The sequence below is a fragment of the Poromitra crassiceps genome (genome assembly GCF_964638095.1).
Source record: "Poromitra crassiceps genome assembly, chromosome: 5".
NCBI classification, from domain to species: Eukaryota; Metazoa; Chordata; class Actinopteri; order Beryciformes; family Melamphaidae; genus Poromitra; species Poromitra crassiceps.
The window spans coordinates 45,761,633-45,778,964 of NC_139642.1; the positions used below are offsets into that span (position 1 = coordinate 45,761,633).

At 43.9% G+C, this 17,332-nt stretch overlaps 1 protein-coding gene across 2 annotated transcripts in view; it reads left to right on the forward strand.

Annotated features, from left to right (window-relative positions):
- Nucleotides 1–15,989, forward strand: part of rpa1 (replication protein A1) — a 37,646-nt gene extending 21,657 nt beyond the window's left edge. For both annotated transcript variants that reach the window (XM_083637771.1, XM_083637772.1), the window contains exons 13-17: nucleotides 2,588–2,717; nucleotides 6,744–6,920; nucleotides 7,962–8,069; nucleotides 8,504–8,590; nucleotides 15,246–15,989. In XM_083637771.1, the coding sequence (XP_083493897.1) occupies nucleotides 2,588–2,717; nucleotides 6,744–6,920; nucleotides 7,962–8,069; nucleotides 8,504–8,590; nucleotides 15,246–15,350 (607 nt within the window). In that variant the 3' untranslated portion in view covers nucleotides 15,351–15,989. The remainder of the gene's footprint in view (nucleotides 1–2,587; nucleotides 2,718–6,743; nucleotides 6,921–7,961; nucleotides 8,070–8,503; nucleotides 8,591–15,245) is intronic.
- The last annotated feature ends 1,343 nt before the right edge of the window (nucleotides 15,990–17,332 follow it).

Here is a 17,332-nt window from a genome sequence, read left to right on the forward strand (position 1 = left end):
GGAAATGGCTTTAATTTCCTTAAACAAAAATGCTGCACTAGGCACCAATTATCTTCAGCTTACTTTTAAGCCCCTCTTTTTTACACTGCTTTGCACAGAGTGCCATTTTATCTATGTTCCTCTTCTTGAAAATTATGAATGTGAAATAAGCAACATTTACCGTAGTTGACTGTTTGGCCGTCTTCTAACCGTGCACAGTAGCAGTTGTCCATTAGGTGGCAACAACATATTTGGAGATGGTCCTGCAGCACGTGCCCAGACACTGAGACTAGGCAGTCACCCCTGTGTCAGCTTTCTTCTCTGTTCTTGACATGGTCAACTTCATCATTTCACCATAGAGACAGTCCGCATGTCTGGGAACGCCCACAAAATGTTAAACGGCTGGCGCGCGAGTGGGGTAAAACCGCCCATATACTATATCTCATGGGCTGACTCACCAAAAGACGGTGCTGCGGCTCTAAACTACAGGTTTGGGGGTTCTAGAGCAGAACACAAGACGTCTGCTCAGATGTGCGTTTACTGCGGTGGTTAAATCTCCAATCGTGTCTGCCTGGGCTGGGCTATCAGCTAAATTCTAACTTTGCTGAATGGATAGAACGGGGGTTTTTACCCCACCCTGACCACGCCCCCCAGCCAGGTTGAGCCAGCTAAACCAGCGTCTATGACGAGACGTGGCCTCAACCTATGACTCATTTTAGCACACATGTTCTTGACATGGTCAACTTTATCATTTCACCATGACTCATTTAGCACACATGTTCATCAAGCTGACACTGACTCACAGGAACGACTCCAGGTCAGGAGGACAACATCTTCACTAGTAGTGGTCACAGCATATAGTTTGGGGGCAGTAATTATGTCAATGCAGAAGCCAATAAGGTTTGACTAATGAACATTTGACAAGATCTGAGGCATTATTCAACTTTAGAGAGATCGATACAGATTGTCCGCTATAACACCCATATATTGTTTCCTAAATGTTAGGTGCGACCGGTGTGACCAAAGAAAAGGTTTAGTCGTACTGGCTGGGCAGATTTTAGGGCACACATGTGGGTCATGTCAGTAGATGAAGTGGCGAACCACGCCATGTCACTCACACACACACACACACACACACACACACACACACACACACACACACACACACACACACAGCACCTCATGGATGGACTAAAGGTGTTTGTACTGTTTGCTACTCTCAGTCCCACCATTAGAGAGAACACTGCTTACTGATGCTTTTTTCTCATCCTTTCATGCTCCTTGTTAGATCCCTATGTCATGTCCTGTCCTCGTGGGTTGACGGTGACAGTGACATGTGACATGTTTGTGTCATGCTCATGCATATATGCAACCTCTGGCTGTCTGTGTTGGTGTTCCTCCACTCTAAAGCCATACTGCTGTAATCTGGGCTCGGCCTGTCTGCCTGTCACTCCTACCGTTGCACATTTTCTGCCACCTCCAATTTGTCCTCCTTTTGTCTCCTTCATCAAGATCACTGTCTACCCTGCCATTTCTGTTTCCTGTGCTCCTCACTCTTTGCGTGCTGTGCGTCGGGTCGTATCTTGAGCGGTTTAGCGTGTCTTTGGGGTTATCTGTCCAATCAGATGTCCGGAGAAGTCATGTTCTATACATTAGTCATGGTGTGTGGAACCACCAGTGTGCGCACTCTGTATCTCGGAAGTGTGATGGATTTTTAATCAGTGTTCAGCAGCTACATTGTCGCTACCCTACATTTTTCCCCTCGGTAGAACATCTGTCTTTGGAAATGTGTTAAGCCGAGACAGAAAATAGTATTTCCATTTGGGCTGATTTGATTCATCTTGAATTCCCCCCCCCCTTCAATTTCATGACTGCATGCAGGCGCAATTAAAGCCGAGCAGTGCAGGTATGCTGCTGAGGGAATGGTTGCCACCGGAAAGAATTGCTCACATTTGTCAGTAAGAGTGGGACATTGGCAGCCGGCGCGTTGCTGAGGCCACAGACTGAACCGTTAATGGGGATATTTTCAATTAGTCACGCCTCCAGGAGCAAGGCGTGCTCCCCCTGTATTTACAACCCCACCGCTCCGCCTTGTGGCCAACAGATTAGTAAACCCTATCGATCTCTGGGACCATTTGAAACGGAGTGTTGTTGTTTTTTTTCCCCAATTGCATTTTACCTCCACCCCTCTTTCTTCTTCTCTCCTACCTTCCCGGGCCTCTTCTTCCTGTCGTCTTCTCTGAGTTACCGGGAGCATTGGGAGAAAATGGGTCTCTCTGATTTCACCGTAGCAACCCTGACCCCGGCCAGCTCATCTGTCCCTCTGCTGTTGATTCATTTCACAGACCAGAGCTTCTCAGCCTGCCCTGCTCTCAGCTCAACATCCCTGCTTTGACAAACACAAATGGCTACACCGCCTTGAACAAGGCTAACGGTTAATTTGACAGCCCGCAAGCCTCTTCGACAACCAAGTGAACAGCAACACATTGTTCGCTCCATTGGACGAATTTGAACGAATAATCCTGCAGAGCAAAACATTTTTGGCATTTGGTGATTTATTTAGGTCAAACCTCTACTGACTGCTCTGTTTGTTTGTGCGTACATGTAGGTATGACACGGACGGTCATGCCGTGGATGGACAGTCTCTGACTGAGATGAGAGGTGGCGGGGGCGGTGGACCCACCAACTGGAAGACTCTGGGTGACGTCAAGACCGAGCAGTTGGGGCATGCGGAGAAGGTACACAGTACACACACACACACATTCACTTATAGAGACAGTTTTACCTTGACATACACATCAAGCATTCAAGATACGATAGCGACAGACATATTGTTATTCAAGGATGATCCTCTGAAGATATTCAAGGACAAACTGAAAGCCCCAGTGTTGAATCCCAAGCAACAACTTTGAACGTGCTTACAGACAAACTACATTTGTTATCAAAACGCACCGTGCTGCACATTGCAGATCTATACTCACGCTGCGGGGTGTAACCATGTCACTTGTAGCTTCACTTCCCAAAGATTCTTTTAAGTGACAGTCACAGTGATGATGATGACTCTTCATCATCACTGTGACTCACCAGCAGGCATCCTGGAACTCGTGTCTAAAAGCGGTTGCCACTACATTTGTGATCTGCTGCTGCTCATTAATCAGATGCATTGTGGGTGTCCTCTCACAGCCTAGATATATATTTTGGGTGAAAGTCACATTTGTCTCTGATATTGATTAGTATCATTACACAGACTCCATTCTTTCCCCTCTGTAATGAAATGATTGCCCTCAGATAGGTAAAGTAATATGTATGTAATTTCCCCCAGTTTTTTTTATTATTTATTTTTTTGAAGGAAATGGTGCCCTAAGACGTGTATCAATTCTCTAGACAGGATAATGTGGACCTGTGTAGGGATTTTGAATTGTGTCATTGAACATAATTTAACGTCCTGTGTGCATTAATAATCATCATCACAGTATTCTGAAAAATGGACAGTGGATAGATCTGTTTGATTTGGCTGAAAGAAACGCACCAGAGATGAGAAATACTTAGTGATGGCAGTTTAAGTCAAACGTCAGAGATTAGTGTTGGGGAACATTTTGGATAGTTGGGAATAGGGCTTCACAATATATCCTTTCAGCATCGTCATCGCAATGTGCGCATGCGCAATATTCACATCGCAGGACGTGCAATGTCAAGTAATAAGGCAAATTAACTCGCACACGTCGTGCTACAACCTTTTTGCTGGTTGATCCTTAGCACTTAGCGCATTAACATCCTGCCAATCACTCGGGCTGCAGCTAAAAGCACTTGCTACTAGAGTATGTCACCCACGCAGGTTATGATATCCACTACCTTCTGAAGGGGCAAGGCTTGATGAGCTATTCAAGTCATTTCGTGCAAATTCCTGTATTTTTTCATATCACAATATATAGCGCAGAAACAACATATATTATTACAATGTCAGTTTTTTCCAACATCGTGCAGCCCTAGTTGGGAATGCAGACAATAAAGAGGAATGTGAAGGCAACCCATCCCGTAGAACAGTGGTTCTCAAAGTGGAGTCCAGGACAGCCCCCGTCCCCTCGTCGTTGAGGCAGTTTCATTTCGGCATCCTTGTTAACAGGAGAGACTGATCACACCGGCCGTAGCGCATCGCATCGCGACGTGAACCCGTCTCGCGTCCTACAGCGAGAGTTTCAGTGTCGGGAATCATGGTCAAAATCATGGTACTTCCTGAATATTGCGATAGCCTACTCCTCAGGGTTAATGTGTGTATGTGTATATGTACTATATATATATATATATATATATATATATATATATATATATATATATATATACCGTATATATATATATATCTATATATATATAGATATAGATATAGAGAGATATATCTAGGTATATATATACTGTATATATAGATAGATATTTATTTTTTGCAATGCTCTGGCGGACCACCAGGCGGAGTCCTGCAAACCAGTTTGAGTACCACTGGCCTACCTGTCTCATTGCTCCTCCTAATCCCTCCCTTAGTCCAGCCACTGTAGCTGTTCTATCATACAATGCATCTTAACCAGTCCCCCCCCCCAGGCCTGCCTGCACCCATAGCCCGCTGTCAGGTAAAGAGCTCTCCGCTGGCATTAGCTCCCTGCTGTTGAGGAGGAAAGGTTTGACCCCGGGCGATGGAGGCTGGCTCCACCTCAGCATGGAGTGTGATGATGAGGGCTGGGGACTGACAAAGCAGCTGAGCTCAGGCTGTCCTCCACCCCTTAGAGGCACCCGACACACCGGGGCACGGGGTCAGTCCTCTCAAGGCACCCCCACCACCAAAGTCTGCCGCAATTAATTGTCCCTGTCACAAAGTCTTTGTGTCACAATCTCAAATTTCCACATTGTCCCCCTGCCCTCTCTGTCAGCGAGTGGTCACCCTCCGCCTGTTGGCTTGACACTGAATGTGTGTCTGCACTGTGTGCCTGTGAGAGGCAGGGGGAAACAGTTTCTTCTGTCCTCTTCCCACTGCGGCACTCTTAACTGAGTTACCGGTACTCACTAATTGAAGAGGTGTTTACTTGATTAATTAGTTCCCTGTTGTAAAAGTTGCAGAGATGTCAGGTTTGTTTTGGTAAATCAAAGCACAGTCATTAAAAAGGTGTAGCCAGCGGCGGCTTGTATTGGAACAGGAGGATTCTCTTTTATTTGGTAACTGTCATTTAACCACACTCTAAGGGCTGTTTATTATCCAAAGTGACATAGAATATCAATTGTCCCATTCTGGAAGTTAATTGGGGTCGAATGCGTTTAGCATACCAACTGGATGGTCAGCAGTCAGCATGTCGAGACAGAGAGAGAAGGAAGGGTGGGGGTGGGGGAGGAGCGGGAAATCAATTTTCAATATACTGTAGGGAAATGTTGCATTTTGAGATTTATTTAATTATTTGCCTGTTTGTTGACTTAGGTGTGACGGTAAGACTGTCTCAGGCTGTTACATCAGACAGGAGAGAAAGGAACTTAAGTTGCACAATTCTTCATTTACCACCCGGCAAGATGTGCTTTTTTTGCCCCAGATTTTCAAAAAAGGCTATTCTTGTCTATGGATGAATCAGGATGGCCAGATGACTACCACATTACTACCTTCTTCTTTTCATCCTTTTGAAGGTCATAATTGTGCAAGGATGCTTTATGAATCATCCATCTTTCTGTTTTCTGTCTGGATCAACTCAAAATTACAGATGCCTTTGGCCTTGAGGGGGTTCTGCAGTGTTCACATCATTAAGATTGACATGGTGGCATCATGGATGATTGGTTGACGTATTCTGCTCATTGACCCTGAACAGGTGCCTTTAGCCCTGTTCTCAGCATGCCGGCATCTAGTCTCCTCTCTGTTCCCACAGCCGATGTTGAGGCTAGTGGGAGGGAGGGCGAGACCATCTGAACCAATCAGCTGTTAGGGTGTGACACCTATCTGTTGTGTGCATCGGTCCCTGCGACACGTGCTGATATTGGGGAATACACCCTGCTTGAGGAGAGGTGGCGATGTCAATCATCTCCAACCTTGTTGACACTTTTGCATCTCTTAAATACAGAATTCGTCTTCTCATTGTCTCTATGATACAAGGATATGAGCCATGAGAACATGCCCCCTATGGCCTCTTTTCCAGGCCGTTGCGCAGCGCGTTCTAGCTCAATACTGCATCATTCTCCAAAATGTCTGTTCTGGGTGACGAGTATAACATAACATAAACTCAGCTGAAAATATGATCCAGGTTGTAAAAAAAAAAGAATTCTGCTTTAATCACAGCACATCCAAAGCTGCTTTTTGTATTCATCTATTTCAAAGCCACATTCATGGCGGTTGCTTGGGTGTTTCTCATGCCAGCGAGGAATGATTTCCAAAAGGCTGTTTATGTGCATCAATCTAAACTTTGCATATTCCCCATAAGAAATGATGAGACTACCTGACTAGTTTGCATCTTGTGACAGAGCCATGAAGATTCTGGTTGCGACTGTAACTTGTGCATCTGCTGCATAAATGCTGCTTTTTGATTGTTTGCCTATTCCAGAATATGCCCTCAGATGTCGTCTTTATGTTAATCTGTTGCTATTCTTATTCCTGCGTGTGACCTCCCATCATTTAACACACAAACCTCATTACATTGAAGAGTTGCCTACATCGACCAGTACACCCAGGAATAGCAGAAGTACACTCCCATAAGTGTTGTTATTTGTTACTGAGCTTTTTGTCCGTGTGATTTATGTTTTGTTAGGCCGACTACTACAGCTGCATTGCTACCGTCGTGTACCTGCGCAAGGAGAACTGCCTGTACCAGGCCTGCCCCAGCCAGGAATGCAATAAGAAGGTGGTGGACCAGGGCAACGGCATGTTCCGCTGTGAGAAGTGCGACAAAGAGTTTCCCAACTTCAAGTATCGCCTCATCCTCTCTGTGAGTGGCCTCAAACTTCCTGTCTGGCTCTTTTCCAACTGTGCCACACACACACACACACACGCACACACACACACACACACACAGATTCACACACCCCTGTTCTCTGTCTGCTCAGTCCTCAGCAGGCACCTCTATGGGCTGTGAGGCTATGGGTGTCATCCTCCGGGTGACTTATGTAGTGCTCCTCATTACCCTGTCTTTCTACTCCCCTCCTCCAGTGTCCTTATTCATCTTGCCTTCTCTCTCTCTCTCTCTCTCTCTCTCTCTCTCTCTCTCTCTCTCTTCCCCCTCTCCCTCTCTCTCTCAGGACTCCAGCTATTCTCTCCCCTTACGGCCCATTCCCTGTGGTTTGATGGTGTCCCCATCTGCTCTTCATAGTCCCGTTTCATGACATTTATTTTGAAGCCAATTACACTGCTGCTGCTAGCGCTAGTAACCCGGGCTAATTTGAGATTGTTTTCACATTTGTCTTGTGTTTAAATCTGAATGATGTTGAGTTAATTGCCCCGTGTTTCCTTATTGTGCTCTTAGTCATCTTACACAATGTGCTGGGATGAACATGAAAACAAGCCCTTTTTTCTCAGCTTGTCGGCAGCTATGAAGTATTTCCGAAATAACCGCATTAGTAAATACTAAAACTCATTGAGTCAGCGATAGAGCGTTTGCAGCCATACATCTGAAATGAGCGTCTTTTGTTTTGTAGTAGTCATCAGTCAGCATATTCCTCTCCTTCAAGCTGTAACATAAGCTGTGAATTAGCTTGCACTGTAATATGCATCACAAGCCTCTCTGTTCTGTTTGATGTCTGTGCTTTTGCCAACAGGATATAAGCTAATTGGAGGATGTAATGACGTTTTTTTACCCCCATGAGCAAAAGTATCTATTCATCAGTCAACAATGTATTTGACCATTCAGCAACTACTGTATCAGGCAAAAACACGTCGAGACCTCCCTTATCCCAAAAAATGTAGTCTCTCCTCCTGGATGCATTTGGCTTTTCTTCCTATTCACTTGTGTTCTCTCTGTTGTCTCTGCCAGGCTAACATTGCAGATTATGGGGATAACCAGTGGGTGACATGCTTCCAGGAGAGTGCGGAGGCCATTCTGGGGCAGAACGCGGCCTACCTTGGACAGCTCAGGGACTCGGTGAGGTTCCCTCTGCCTGAATTTAAGGTCTGGCCTCAGGAAGTGACCAGGGCAACAGCTCCACCTCAGGCTCTGCTACTGACAAACATGCAGTTTGAGAGTTGCAGACACACATTTGGACACACACACACACACACACACACACACACACACACACACACACACACACACACACACACACACACGTACGTGTTTAATAAGTCCATTGTGCTGTCTTTCCTTCAGGCGTATATAGAACATATGAAGTAATAATCATAGGAGCCATTTATTCTGTGTTTTTAATTAAAGCAAAAGCAAAAACAAATGAATTGGAGGACACCTGCTTCATTTTGCACTTCAAACTCTAATGAGACTTAAATGTGAGGAAATGGAAATGTCTATATAGCTTTGTTAAAACTGAGTCTAATTCAAATCCAATGTCTCTCCTTTTTCAGAATGAACTTGCCTTTGACGAGATCTTTCAGCAAGCCAACTTCAATACGTTTGTGTTCCGCAACAGAGTGAAGCTAGAAATGTACAACGTAAGTAGAGCAGTAATGTAATTATTCCAGTCAAATGCCTATGGGTTTGTGATCATTATGGCATGGATGCGTTCTAGAGTGATAGTGTCCATATGAAATAGAAAAATATGCCTGGGAGAGATGTAAGGAGAAGAGAAAAATATGCATCCTCAATTCCATGATCTACCGTCATTCATTTAACGAGATAAATTGGAATAGTGTTTATGTTTGTGCTTTTCCAACACAACTACCGGGCTTTCATTTTGATTGACAGTGCAATCTAAAAACAATTATAATAATAATTCTCTATATATATTTGTGTTAATTTGGCTTAGAATGCTGTTCATTTCCAGTGGCTTTGTGAAGGGTGCACGCACAGATTAGTCGCACTCACTATTTCCTGCAGGCCACACAGATAGAGGTTTGTTTTGAGGCAAGAGCATAAAAGAATTGATTGGGCTGGGACTCCGAGCAGGAAGTCTGGAGCCGAGCCAGGGGCCGCGTCCGCCATCAACCCACAGTAGAGGCCACTGTGTCGGTCACATTCAGGCTCGGCAGTCGGCACCCCCTAAGTGCCCGCGGCGCTGCTACCAGGATGTATTGGCTGCTGCCTCCACACCTCTCATACTCCTTCAACACACGCACCTGCAGCCCCTTGTTCAAACCTTTTTTCCCCACCATCCTTCCTCCCTACAAGCCAACTATTGTCGGCTGTCAAGTGGATAATGTTGTTGAGGCTTGACGTGGGACACAATAGGCCGTCTATATGGAGAGGGAAAACTTAATGATGGCCATCAATCATGCAGTATCAAAGTGAGATGGAAGCTTTGACAGGGGATCTCTAACGAGCTTTATTAAAACACTTGGGGAAATGATGCCCTACATTTTTAATTGAGTCGAGCATGAGGTGTGTAATGCAGTTATCCCCTATAAGGTAATTAAGACATTAAGTCACTGTCAGCACATTTAAAGGTCACCCCGCCTATACCTGATCTGAAGGCCATCAAATCATATTGTTGTACAATGAATTCACACCTGTGGCTACATAACAGTATATAATATAATTTCTATCCTACTATTCCTACTATAAATGAGGACAACTCTGTTCTTCTGTCTGCATCTGTTTATCCCCCCAACGGGTTGGTAAATCAATCTGAACCTGCACATGGCCATTGAGCATTGGCATAAGGCAGGACTGACAAAGCAGATTTTTCCATTTTCCCAAATTTAATCCAATCAGTTGTGACCAAACTTGCTAGCTACTCCATTGTAATCTAGCTACACTCACACAATGGTGAAGTTTCGTTTCCTGCTCAGCTGCTCGCACGCATCCCCGGGTACGGACTAGTAGAAGTTACCATAGATATTAATGAGTGCACCAAAAGTGACCACTCATGTACTGGAAGGAATGTGTGGAAGAATAAACAATGTGTGTGTAATTATTATTAATTAAGAATACGGTTTATTAAATGTGCAATAGTTTCTTTGAATAAAGATGATCTTATTCCACTACACATCATCCAAGATCCAAGTTCTTAATAAGCAAAATGAGTACTCTCGAGGACTGCTATTAACCACTTGTAAGAATAAACTTTAAACCAGTCAAAACTGCATGAACATTTACCCACTCGTGACTAAACTCTGTCCAAAAAAGATCAGTATACTTCAATAAGTGTGTCTGAAACTATTTTTAAGATAAATATGAGCTGCCATGAGAACCAAAATTAATCTCAATCTAATTTGCCGATGCGGAGACAGATGTGCTCTAGCATTCAGCAGGTCACATAATAATACATTGATGGATATATTCAGGTCATTGTGTTGCACTGTCAACTTGGAAGGATCTATTTATCACTATAAAACCATCTTGAAGTATTCCCACACAGTGACACAGCCTTGCATCGTATAACTGGCTTGAAATAAGGACTGTCTGCACGTAGCTGCAATATTGTTGTGCTGTTATTGAGTTGCTTAAGTGTCTCAAAAGGATGACATTGGAGAAAAAGGGGACATTGAACATAACGACATGCTTTTCATTGCAACTCTGCACAATCCTCACCATACAGGCCCACTTTCAAAAAGAAATGTGCTGGATTTGCATATCAAATCACTGGCTGATTTCGCCCCATAAATCCTGCTATGACCAACACCGCTTGATGAACTCTGCCACACTATGTTCTAGGGCTGTGAATCTTCACTGGCCTCACGATTCCATTTGATTATGATTCAGAGCGCTACGATTCGATTCGATTACGATTATCGATGCATCTCGATGCATCTTAAATCGATGCATCACATTTTTTCCGCAATACATGATTAATTTTTTCTCACTTTCTTTTTTCTCACTGTGTGGCTACTTTTAAAATAAAAGTGCATTTGGAATTGCATTGTATTATGATCCATAATTAAAATAAACAACTGCATGTAGTTCCATTATATTTTATTTTGATTATTAAAAAAAATATATATATATATTTTTTAATAATCAATTTTTTACATTTGTGAATCGATGCAGAATCGTGCACGTCCGCATCGCGATGCATCTTATAATCGATTATTTTTGACACCCCTACTATGTTCTGGAGCTGCAGTCTTTTACACTATGTTCTGGAGCTGCAGTCTGTCGCATTATGTTCTGGAGCTGCAGACTTTTACACTATGTTCTGGAGCTGCAGTCTGTCACACTATGTTCTGGAGCTGCAGTCTGTTACACTATGTTCTGGAGCTGCAGTCTGTCACACTATGTTCTGGAGCTGCAGTCTGTCACACTATGTTCTGGAGCTGCAGTCTGTCACACTATGTTCTGGAGCTGCAGTCTGTCACACTATGTTCTGGAGCTGCAGTCTGTCACACTATGTTCTGGAGCTGCAGTCTGTCACACTATGTTCTGGAGCTGCAGTCTGTCACACTATGTTCTGGAGCTGCAGTCTGTCACACTATGTTCTGGAGCTGCAGTCTGTCACACTATGTTCTGGAGCTGCAGTCTGTCACACTATGTTCTGGAGCTGCAGTCTGTCACACTATGTTCTGGAGCTGCAGTCTGTTACAGTATGTTCTGGAGCTGCAGTCTGTCACACTATGTTCGGGAGCTGCAGTCTGTCACACTATGTTCTGGAGCTGCAGTCTGTCACACTATGTTCTGGAGCTGCAGTCTGTTACACTATGTTCTGGAGTCGCAGTAGTCTGTTACACTATGTTCTGGAGCTGCAGTCTGTTACAGTATGTTCTGGAGCTGCAGTCTGTCACACTATGTTCTGGAGCTGCAGTCTGTCTGTTACACTATGTTCTGGAGCTGCAGTCTGTCACACTATGTTCTGGAGCTGCAGTCTGTGACACTATGTTCTGGAGCTGCAGTCTGTCACACTATGTTCTGGAGCTGCAGTCTGTCACTGTGTTCTAGAGCTGCAGAGCAAGGGTGTGAGTGTGGAGACTGTATAGTAGTGGTTCCCAACTGGGCCTTAGTACTCGGAGGACTGCTGGTTTTGAATAATTTATCAGGGGAAAAAAAATCAAAATCGCAATTTGAACTAATGCAATTAATTGTTAAGAGATGGGCCATCCAAAATGGATTCATGTGCTAGAGGTCTGGGTAATCTTTTGACCATGAATCAAATAGAATAATAAAACATTTGTCATACTGAAACTCAGGCTTGTTCATACATAGAATCTTTTTTGTTGTTGCATGGAAAACGTCACCTGACGTGAGCTTAGCAGCTTGTACTTACAGTCCAGTATAACCCATACTACTGCCTTTATCATAGCTTAGCAGCTCGTACTTACAGTCCAGTATAACCCATACTACTGCCTTTATCATTACTGTTATAGAAACGCAAGTTCACTGATTACAACGTCCTCTTTCTCCATCGGCACTTCTCTATATTTGTTGTTGCTACAGGAAACGGCCAGTGTCTCTGTCATCGTGATCGGTCGGCTGGCAGAAAAAGTTCACAAAAATGTAGAAGAAGAAGAATGTGATTATTACGGTAGTCTTTTTAAAGCGTCATATTGCAATATCCTGTCAAGATTTTTTTGTCAGTATATTCATCAGCCCTGATTGCCTTCACCTCGTGTCCCGTGTGTAAATCAGTCAGCATAAAAAGCAGCAGTCCTCACTCAGGGTCTGGAGGACTGGAGTTTTGAACCACTGGTGAAACGGGCTTGTGTGCATTTTTTGACCGCCACAAAAAGATGTTGACCAAATTTTTTTTTTTTTTTTTTTTTTACACAGTTCACCTGAATGCAACATGCAAGATACCCGCTGAATAAGTGTCCAATAAATGTTCATATCATTCTGGCCAATACTTCTGTTATAGCATTTCAGTCTGGAATATGGCTGCATAGAAGATTTCCTGTATGAAATACTTTAAAACTTCACAGTTTTGTATGTTATTTTGCATGGTTACTTATTTGCGAAGATATACTAACATTTCTGTTAGCCCCGGTAGCCATGTTACAAAGCATTCAGACATATTCAGTGACGCAATGACGTGGCGTCATAGCCCGTGTAAACTGGTTGTAATTTTTGTTCCTGCTGGTGGGGAGGCTCACTGACTCGGGGACCTTGCCTGGCCTGCCGCCACTCAGACAGTCCACTGGTCACAGTGCGAGGAGCTTCGCTGTTCAGGAAGTGCACTTTCATTCGGGGCGAACAGTACCGCTTTTGTCCACAGGCAGGGAAGTTCCCCTGTAGCTACTATAAAATGACCTTTTCTCCTTGTCGATCAGCAGCGTTTTGCATTTAGATTCAATGCTGCCCACAAGTTTTTCTGTTTGTGTGTTCTCGTAAAAATGATTAGCACACTATTCCATGAGTGAGCTGTGAGCTCCAGTCTTTGTAAATGTGCATAGCAAGCGAAGCGTACATGCACAAGTAAGCCGTTAAAGACTGTTTTAAATATGATCAAGCAGTCTATTTGCCCATGTTCAGAGGAGCCTGATATGTTGAATGCATACTAACATCCCATACTGCATAAGTAGCCCCCCCTCCAGGAGTCAGCAGTAACCACAGGACAGATGCACAGATTCCTTCTCACAGCTTTTCACCTCCATGTGAGAGGAGCTGTATAAGCACCACCCCCCCACGTCGTCGCTTTTCTCCTTCTCCTCCTCCGTCTTGTCCGGGACCTGAGGGAGCCGGGCTGAGCGGGCTGCTTCTCCCAGTGTCAGCCACATGCAAATCAGTGCTGCGGGACTGAGGTGCAGCACTGCTGCTGTAGAAGCACTGTGCTAGCTCACAGAGACAGACTCGCTCCAGGTGTGAGTGCGTGCACATAAACATGTGTCGGGATACCGCCCACCGCCTTCAGATCTTTAGCGTGTGCGCTTGCTTCATAGCTGCCCTCAGCTCCTCATCCCTCTTTCCCTCCCACCACAAACCCGCTGACACCATGCCCTGCCCAGGAGGCATTGCTACAGCAAATCAAGACGTACATACGTACATACACACACACCACCAGGTAGGCTAAGCCTATATGGCTTTCTATGGGCAATTGACTCGCACAGATTTGTTCATTAGCATGCTTAGCATGCCCCCATTACCTCAGTCAGAGGCATTCTGAAGAGTTTGATGACAAGGCTGTTGATTCTAAACTTGATATTTTTGCCTTGCATAAGAGCTGCTGGAGGGGCTTTATTCTCTTAGTAAAGGACAGTGTGGGTCTTGTAAAGAATCTGAGCGCCAGTGCAAAGGAAGTGATCGGATTTCACCTACTGATGGAGACGACGCGAGTGTGTAACCTCTTGTTCAAATGCAGAGAATGACGGCCCTGGTAGGAATGACCTCCTGTCTAGACAGCTGCGTAGGTGGTTATGGCATTCAAAGCTGCCTGTCTTCTTTGTGAAACATACATTTCAATGCCAACGCAATGCCCAAATGACTCGTATTAACCTCCACCTCGTCTTTGGAGAAGGGAAGATGCATCAGTTTCCGGTAGATTATTATAACTTGGTATAGTATAGCTCCACAAAGTATTTTTGTAGGTATTCATTTTATATCATTAATCATTATTACTCAGTGTATACCTATTTTTGAAACATGTACATGTATGTGTGTGCATATATAGATATACTATATATAGATATAAATAGATATGCATGTATATACAGTATATATATATATATATACTGTGTATATATACTGTATATATATATATAGTTTGGATTTTTACATCATGAGTGATATATGAACAGAATTTTGTGCCGTAACTGTTTTCTGTAGCAGGCAGAGCAATAACGCCTGATGATTAATATCCATTGTGTTTACATTTTTCTAGCTGTAGGGTAAATTTTCCGGCTCATGGAGCCAGCCCACCGCAGCTAGATGAACGCAGAGCAAAAATGCTCCAAAAAATCCATCCTTTTCTGCTTGTGTTACTTGTTACTCTGTCAGTAAAGCTCAGTGTTACTCGTTACTCTGTCAGTAAAGCTCAGTGTTACTTGTTACTCTGTCAGTAAAGCTCAGTGTTACTTGTTACTCTGTCAGTAAAGCTCAGTGTTACTTGTTACTCTGTCAGTAAAGCTCAGTGTTACTCTGTCAGTAAAGCTCAGTACTGATGGACGTTGAACCTGCTCTCACGGCGTCTCGTCCTTGGACTCTGGGTTACATTAGAAAGAACACTGGTGTTGGAATTGAATGTACATCATATGATTGCTTTTCCTTCCTGTTCCCCTCTGATAGGATGAATCCAGGATCAAGGCTACAGTGATGGATGTGAAGCCCGTCGACCATAAGGAGTACAGCAAGAGGTTGCTGATGAACATCAGGAAACTGGCTGCCGCATAGGACTCCATAGTCTGTGTCAAGTCTTTTGGTTTTGCTTGCTTTTGCAAGTTTTCCTTTGTTTCTGTACAACCAAGTAATATCTCTAAATTACTTTCCCACTTTTGCTATCAAGTGTTTTTCTCTTACACCCTTATACGTGACCAGTAATCTGAAGCTCTCCGAGAGCTAATGGAGCACCTTCGAAATTGTGATTGGTGGAGCAGCTCTGTGGAAATGGCTGGCTTTTCTGTTGATGGATCAAAGTTTTCTTTTTCAGGTGTTGGGCAATTAAGCAGGGGGGTGGCTCAGTGAAACCAGAAAACAAATCATCACTGTCACTGTGTCCGTCTTCCACCACATATACATTGTGGTCAAGTGAGGGCCAGCACCGTACCTACTGTAGCACTCTTTCCTCTGACACACAGTCAGAATGGCTGGGCTGGACCTGCACATTCATGATAAGACCGCTTATTCTACTCTGCCACTTTGTTCACTCCTCTCTCAACACATGCACACAGGCAGACCTAATGGGAAATGTACTGCACTGTATTTATGTAGATACAAGGTGTTATCCATATTTTCTACACCTCTAACTTTTTTTTAGCTCTGCCATTTGTGGAACAATTAATGTTGAAAATAAAGTACTTGTAATCAAAAGCACCTGTGCCTGTTTTCCAGTGAGTGATTTGTTCCGTTTGCTAATCCTGTACACACAATATATATATAGATAGATATGTTTACATTTTTGTCCCACTCATGTCACAATGTCTATGACATCATTGACCAAAATCATCTTATGACATCACTGATGATGTCATAGGCATTGTGACATCAGTGAGGCGAAGTTGAGCAATTGTGCATTGCACATGCCAATAGTGCAGGCCATTGTGCGCTGCTGCGCATGCCAATAGAGCAGGCGAGCTGCGTGCGACTACATCTAGTGACCCTGGATCAGTTGCTCTGTGTTTACAGGATTTATACAGTGGCTGGCCCACAATGCTCCCTATCTCCTGAGGTGTGGCTCTGATGTGCCACAGATTCCCCCTGGAAGCTCCACTCTCGTGTTGTGCTAAAGCAGAACATCAGTGAGGCCGTGCCTCCCCATTTTTCTCCTGATAACCATCTCGTTTCTGCTGAACACTGCATCTGTTGGCTGTTGTCTGCCCAGATGGATTAACTCTGTCTTAAAGTGGTGAAGAAAAGCTAACTTTTATTTATTTTATTCCCCCCAACACCCCATCTGTGCTTGAAAATATCGATGGACTTTGCCTGCCATCATCACCTCACATATCTCAATGCTGACACGGTCTTTAAAAAAAAATCATATTGTGAGATATTGTGGTTGGAAGTGTCAAAGGTGAATGAAGATGTATATTTATGAAAGCCTGGCCTGCCCCTTGTCTCAGACTCCCTGCCTGTCAATCACACAGCAACCATGGAAATGACCTGTTGGTTCTGCAATTGTGGCTGAATGTAAACATTGTATTCAGTGATGCACACAGAGCTGCTGAGGGGGGGAAAGAGGGTGGGGGCGTTACTTCTGCCGGGGTGAATCTGGATGTCTCTGTTGGCAGTCGAGTCTAGCATGTTATTTCCTGCCCTTATTTACATTTGGCATCCTGTAGGCGTTAATTTGAAATGGGTGTGCGATGTCGCTGTTCTTCACGCTTCGGATAAAGTGAATAATCTAACTCACACACCTGTGTTGTCTAATTTAGATTATGCCGATTACATGGTCCTAGTTAGGGTGAAAATTTAATTGTAATGCATTTAATTGATTTTGCACTTGACTAACTGCTCTGAATTACATTATGTTGCTCAGGAATAGTTTGCACTTGCTGTTTTATTAGCAGTAGCATGTCTATGAAAATCTGCAGCTGCACAAAAACAAAACTGTCAGAATGCAAGATTAGAATATCATTTGTGGCTTGGCATTCACTCTGCCTGGGTGACGGGTTTTGTTTCCCTCCAATTGCCACCTAAGCTTAAAATGTGTACACTCA